At 39.0% G+C, this 6,961-nt stretch overlaps 1 protein-coding gene and 1 pseudogene across 3 annotated transcripts in view; both read right to left on the bottom strand.

The window, feature by feature from the left end:
- Positions 1-1,620: 1,620 nt before the first annotated feature.
- Positions 1,621-2,864, bottom strand: LOC107184650 (annotated as a pseudogene).
- Positions 2,865-3,157: 293 nt separating this feature from the next.
- MED4 (mediator complex subunit 4) overlaps positions 3,158-6,961 on the bottom strand; it is a 26,969-nt gene continuing 23,165 nt past the window's right edge. For all 3 annotated transcript variants that reach the window (XM_006773666.2, XM_015570435.1, XM_015570436.1), the window contains exons 6-7: positions 6,467-6,598; positions 3,158-3,400 (exon numbers count right to left, since the gene is read on the bottom strand). In XM_006773666.2, the coding sequence (XP_006773729.1) occupies positions 3,228-3,400; positions 6,467-6,598 (305 nt within the window). In that variant the 3' untranslated portion in view covers positions 3,158-3,227. The remainder of the gene's footprint in view (positions 3,401-6,466; positions 6,599-6,961) is intronic.

Raw genomic sequence — 6,961 nt, 5'->3', positions numbered from 1 at the left:
CTCGGAGGATAAACATCCATTACACATTTAGAGAAGGTGAGATGGCTATGGGGGCACTAGACCACATCCAGTATGGCAAATATTCCTTCTTACTGACTGACCTGATTGGCCCAAGAAACCTTTTCAATACAGCAACCTATCAGTCAATGCGAGATGAAGGGTAATTGAAACCTGTGCCATATGATCTCTAATGGTAATATTTGAGTCTATATATCAGAAGGTAAGGCAGTTAAGATACTTTATGAGGTTTCAGCAAAAGATTTAGGGGCAAATAGGCCTTAAGAAATTTAAGTAACAACTGTGTGGCAACACACTCCTTTAAATGGCCAAAAGGTCAAGTTGTTTATAAGAAAATCACTTTCCGGGGACTCTTCCCCCTCCCTATATGGGAATCACTTCTGTGGGACCCTTTTCCCCCTCCCTACTTGGGAATCCATTCTGTGGGACTCTTCCCACTCCCTACGTGGGAGTCTGTACTTGTTCTTCAATAAATCTCCATCTTTGCTATAAAAAAGAAAAGAAAATCACTTTCCCATACATTCTAATCAGAGAGATATATCATGACCAGATTTAGTCTTATAAAAATTGTGGAAAAACATTTAAGTTGCAGATACAACAAAAATACTTGTTAGCTGAAATATTAGCCAAATTCAGTTAAAATGATCTTAAGTATATTATATATATTGGTATATAAGGGACCTCAACATGCCAACAAATATATCAAATAAAAAAGGAAATATCTCAGAGGATAAACATCCATTACACATTTAGTTAATAGTTTACACAGGCTCTTATGGGCTGAATCGCCCCTCTCCCCCACCAATTCATATGTTGAACCCTAACCCTCAGTATCTCAAAATGTAACTATATTTGGAGATAAGACCTTTAAAGGGGTGATTAAGTTAAAATGACACTATTAGGGTGGGCCCTTATCCAGTCTAACTGTTGTCCTTATAAAAAGAGGTGATTTAGACACACAAGAGACACCAGGGCTGTGGGGTGCAGAGAAAAGGCCATGTGAAGACACAGCAAGAAGGTGACCATCTGCAAGCTAGAGACTTGCTGAACCTCCCATACCTTGGGACTTCTGGTCTCCAGAAGTGTGTTAAAATAAATTTGTTGTTTAAGCCACTAGTCTGTTATTTTGTTATGGCAGCCCTAGCAAACTAAACTAATGGGTGACCTAAATCTCACAGCTTACAGAACTGCAAGAGAATCGATAAACGCTTGGTGTCATGGGTTCCCATACACTCTATGCCCGGCATCCTTAAATTGGAGCTTTGGCAGCATTGAAGCTATCTCTTAGAACCAAGTTCAAACTTTCCCATTCCCTGGCATTTGAAAACAGGGTATGAGGAGAACTTTTGATGTGGAAAACAAAACATGAAAAATTTCAAACATATCGGAAGTAGAAAACAGTACAATAAACTTCCATATACCCTACACCCAGATTCAACAAGCACCAAGATTTTGCTGTATTTACTTCAACTCTCTTCACCCTCTTTTTTTTCCTTGGCTGTTGTATAATTTATTTAAAATTAACCAGCTAATATTTTATTATAGACTATGTAATGGACATTACATGACTGTAACTTACATATTTTGGCATATCATTAAAGCTTTTTTTTTTTACAGTGTAAAATTTTTATATTTAGAATTAGACAGCTGGACTCAGTTTAGATGATCCCAATTTTGTTGGCAACATCCAAAGCATCCTAGTCAGGAGCCAGTCGAACATATGCCTGCTTCTCGCCATCAGGCCTGATCAGGGTGTTGACCTTGGCCACATCGATGTCATAGAGCTTCTTCACAGCCTGTTTGATCTGGAGCTTGTTGGCCTTGACGTCCACAGTGACCACCAGTGTACTATTGTCTTCTATCTTTTTCATGGCTGACCCGGTAGTCAAGGGGAATTTGATGATGGCATAGTGGTCAAGCTTGTTTCTCCTGGGTGCGCCTTTCTGAGGATATGTAGGCTGCCTCCGGAGCCTTAGTGTCTTTAGCTGTCGGAAGGTGGGTGATGTGCAGATCTTTTTTTGTGTGTGGCTGTGGACACCTTTCAACACTGCTTTCTTTGCCTTCAAAGCCTTTGCTTTAGCTTCGGCTTTGGGAGGGGCAGGGGCTTCCTTCTTAGCTTTTGGCGTCATCTTCGTAAAAAGCTAAAGCTAATTCTTATTAATACAAAGGTAAAAAAATTGAACTGAGATAAAATACATTCTTAAATCTTTTTTAAGATCAAGTTTTAAGAAATTATTTTTTAAAAAACACTTTATTCTTTTTCTTCCAAAAAGAATGTCAGTGTGGGCCTTTGAGAAACCCACTAGTTGTGATTCCTAGTTAATTGTATTTATTATATCTCGTTCATTCACACTCCAGAATTCTACCTAAGAATGTATAAAATGCAACTGGATTTACAGAAATAATTTCCTAAATTACACTGGAAGTAGTTTAAATTAAAACACGCATAAACAGTATAAACAAGTTAATTTTTAAAAATTACTATAATTACAAGTAGTACAAACTGAGACATTTTTTCTGTTCCTGTGACAGAAGCTGACAACCTTCACTTTCAGTAGGGTTTTTGATATTTTGATATGATGCACATTCAGTGATATGTTGCCTTTAAAAAAAATATTTTCTAAATAATTCCAGGAAGCCTATTAGTGATATATATATACATGGGTCATTTACCTCAAATCTTATTTCCAGAACTACTATGTACAGGTCCAACACAACTAAACTAGAACAGGGTAAGAAGGCACTGAATCAAGTAATCTTTTTTCCCAACAGTAATTTTTCTTTTTTAAATCCTCACTCAAGGATATTTTCCATTGATTTTTAGAGAGAATGAAAGGAGGGGAAGAGACAGAGATATCTATGTGAGAGAGACACATTGATTGGTTGCCTCCCTCACACACCGTGCCTGGGGCTGGGGATCGAGCCTGCAACCAAGGTAAGTGCCCTTGACCAGAAATGAGCCTGGGACCCTTCAGTCCATGAGCCAATGCTCTAACCACTGAGCAACCAGCTAGGGCCCAACAGTAAATTTGGTAATTCTCTAAATGGTTTAGAACTAAAATCATGATTTTTGGCTTTAAAAAGTAAATCTGCTGTAATTTTTAATGGGCTGCACAATTCCACTATGGCCAATATTACCTTTTTTTTTTTTACAGGTTTGCTACTGTTTAAGAAACAGAATTCTACAGTATTCAATTCTGTATGCTTTTTTAATCAGAGTCACTACTACTGCTTGAGGAGTCTGTTGACATAACCTCTACATCATCTTCATTTTCTTTATTATGCCCTGGAGGTTCCAACAAAAAGTCATTACTGTGATTTGGTGGTAACATATTCATTGCCATATCATTTGATTGCCAGGGATACTGTGGAGCAAGGACATCTAGAGAAAAGAAAGAAGCACATGTAAGAATCTACTAGTGATTATTTACTTCTAGATAATTCTTCCCTCCATGCAATTATTTTGAAATAAGTATTTTTTTTAGGCTACAAATCAAAACACACATTTGGCCAAATTAACAAAGATCCAATTTATCAAGGAAGAGAGTAATGTTTTAGTACCTAGAACCTCTGCTTTATTTTTAAAAAGTCATACTTTATCATAAGTAACTATTTATATAGTCAGTAGATAATTTTTCTTTTGCAAAACATAATTACAAATCACATATTTGCTATACCTATGGATGTATGTACATATACAAGGTGAGGCAAAGGTAGGTGTACAGTGTGAGTACGCAACACATTATTTTTTATTATTTACTAGAGGCCCAATGCATGAAAATTCGTGCAAGAATAGGCCTTCCTTCCCCCGGCTGCTGGCACAGACTTTCCTCTGGTACCTGGGACCTGGGCTGGCTTCCTCCAGCTGCAGGCAGGCACCTGAGACCCAGGCTGGCTCTGTCCCCCACCCCAGCTTTGTCAGGAAGGACATAAGGAAGACGTCTGGTCTAATTAGCATATTACCCTTCTATTATTATATATTCTTATCTTACTTTCCATACAAACAACTGTACATCTACTTTTACCCCACCCTGTATGTTAGATGACATATTGCTCTATATATTCTTTGTATACGTTATAAATAGTTAATGTATACTACACTATGCATTACAAGTTTAAACTGCCTTTTAAGCGTCAAATCCACTCTTCTCCCTTGATCCTAAAAATATTACTCCCTTGCCAGAAGCCGCACTGTTAAGCTTTGCCAGTAGAGGGCACTGGAGGGACTCTATCCAAAGCATCTCTTGGATCTGATGCTTCCCTTCTTACTCTTGTGCCTGGCTGGTGTATAGGAAAAGTGGTGCTCACCTCCGAGCCAGTTTCAGTGGCGTCCCAGAGGATGGTTTCCCTGGGAAGTTTCATCATTACCCCAAAGGGTAGCTTTCTAGCAAGTCTTCCTGGAATTCTAGTGGGTAATTTCCTGTTTGCCAGCTCTGGTCTGTGACACCTAACTTCTCTGCCATCCAGTGGGCCATGGCTATTCCCCCTTTATTGAGGGCACCATGATATGAATGTAGGCCTTAGAATGGGGGTGGGGAGGAACTTTGGGCACACTGACTTGCTATTAGATGTAGTAGCTGCTCCCCATAGCTGTTATTCCTTTAATAGTATCTTGTTACTATACTAGTTATTAATTCTTTAAAATTTCTTTCTCCACACTGCTGGTGTGGTTCTGCCTCCTAAATAGACCTTGACGGGCATATGATATGGTACAACTGAGATAGGCCACTAAGCCAGAACAAGTGGAACACAGAAACTGGGACAGATAGCTGGACAAACTGACAGAGCAATCTACAGATACAGAAGGTCACCTCCCTAGAGATAACATCTAGGCCTCAGTTGTATTTCAGTTCCAAACCCAGAAAAGCAGCAAAACCAGATGGGTGACATCAGGTCCAGCTGCCATGACTAACGACCCCCGCCCCTGACACTGACTAATCAGTGAAGACCATGACCCTGAGAAGCACACCTAGAAAATTGATGAACATTCTGTTGAAACCCTCCCCTGTGACCTCCCCTGAGGTTCCTGCCTGCAAGAGAGATAAAAGCCTCAAGACAAAGGACCCAGCACTGGCTCTCCTTCCTAGGGGCACACCAGAACCTCCCCACCCCTTCTTCTTCCACAGGCATGCATCTCCTAAACTCTAAGGGATCCCAGGAGGCTTTCAACCAGGGCAGCAATGGGCAGCAGCAGTTCGTCCCACGCAACCCCCTGAACCTGTCCCCAAGACCCCCATTTCTCTGATTTCTTAGCCAAAGGAGACCAGCCTAGGCTCATTTCCCCAATCCTTTCTTGTTTCACTCCCAAGCTTTATTAAATGTCCTCTAAAATTCAACTGGACTCCTGTTGTGAAATTTTCCCTGCACAAAGTAAAAAACCCACATACTATCAGCTGGCCCTAGGCAGATCCTCCAACAGCCAGGTCCCCTTTCCATAACAAAATCACGAAGAGAAAAATGAGGCGATATCCAAGGAAACTAATGCACAGTGAGTTCCCAGTTTGTACTTTAGATAATTAATGAAAATAATGCTTACAAAGCATTTTTAGTAACACAGGGACATCCTTACAATGAGAAGAAAAAAAATTACATTTTTAACAATGTAAATAAATAAAACAGAGGAAAATAATAAAATACTAAGTGACTGATGAAAAGGGTAGTATTTTCCTTTTTTAACTTTAAAATGTTCTTCCAAATCAAAACAAGTCACTTCTATAAAAGATAACATATGGAAAACATAAAGTAACATACAAGAATAGCACAAACCATACTACATGCAAAACTTGAGCCAAGTCTCACAAAAATGGTATTTTATAAAGTTATTAAAAGCCTATAAAAAGCTTTGTTATTCATTTTAACGGGGTGTTCTAGGAGTGTATCCACTTTATCATCTTTAAACTCAAAATATGTATTTCTTACTGTTTATACAGTACGTCTCACAATTTTATTATTATTTTTTAATGCTCACCCAAGGATATTTTTTCCATTGAGCTTTAGAGAAAGTGGAACAGAGAGGGAAAGACAGAGAGAAATATTGATATGAGAGAAACACATCGATTATTCGTCTCCTGCATGTGTCCCAACCAGGGCCTGAGCTGGAGAAGAGCCTGCAACCGAGGTATGTGCCCTTGACTGGAATCGAACCTGGGACCCTTCAGTCCACAGGGCTCTATCCACTGAGCCAAATCAGCTAGGGCTATCGCACAATTTTAAAAACCAATGTTTAGAACAATAAAAATAATAAGAGAGAGCCCAATGCCTGAGAAAAATGGCATATTAACAAATGAGAGAAAGGTCAGTTTATTCTAATTTCATAACCTCCATCTAGAACTAAGAGTAAAATAAATTGGCAGAAAACAGCTATTAAAATGAATCGGACCTGGTACCGAAACTTGTTCAACAGCCAAAACTTTGGTCTGTCTGAAAGCATTCTTTTAATTAATATTACCTGGCAATCTGCCGGCCGCAAGTGCATCTCCAGGTAAATGACCATTCACACCATTAGTGGAAGGATTGTTCATTTGACCCAATAATCCACTTCTCATCTCTAAATCCGTTGGGTATGGTCTCCGTGGGTCCCCTAAAAACACACACAAACATAACAAAAACACAAACCCAAAACAGATGACTTTTAATTCAATTGGTTCATTTTGAAAAACTCAAGCCAAACTTTAAATTTTGAAATATGAAGGACATCTTATCAATTGTTACTAAGAGGATAATATATTTAATACATGTATTTTTACTTCTTCTCTAAATCTTCACCATCTACACTAATAAAAGAGAAAAATGGTAATTGGCGTACGACGCTACCCTTTTCATTGGCTAATCAGGGCTATATGCAAATTAACTGCCAACTAAGATTGGCAGTTAACTGCCAACAAGATGGCGGTTAATTTGCATATGTAGGCACAATGCAGGGAGGCGAAAGGGAAAGCAGGAA

The sequence above is a fragment of the Myotis davidii genome, unplaced genomic scaffold (genome assembly GCF_000327345.1).
Source record: "Myotis davidii unplaced genomic scaffold, ASM32734v1 scaffold1947, whole genome shotgun sequence".
NCBI classification, from domain to species: domain Eukaryota; kingdom Metazoa; phylum Chordata; class Mammalia; order Chiroptera; family Vespertilionidae; genus Myotis; species Myotis davidii.
Note: the sequence above shows the minus strand (reverse complement) of the source record. Positions and strands in the feature narration are given on the sequence as shown.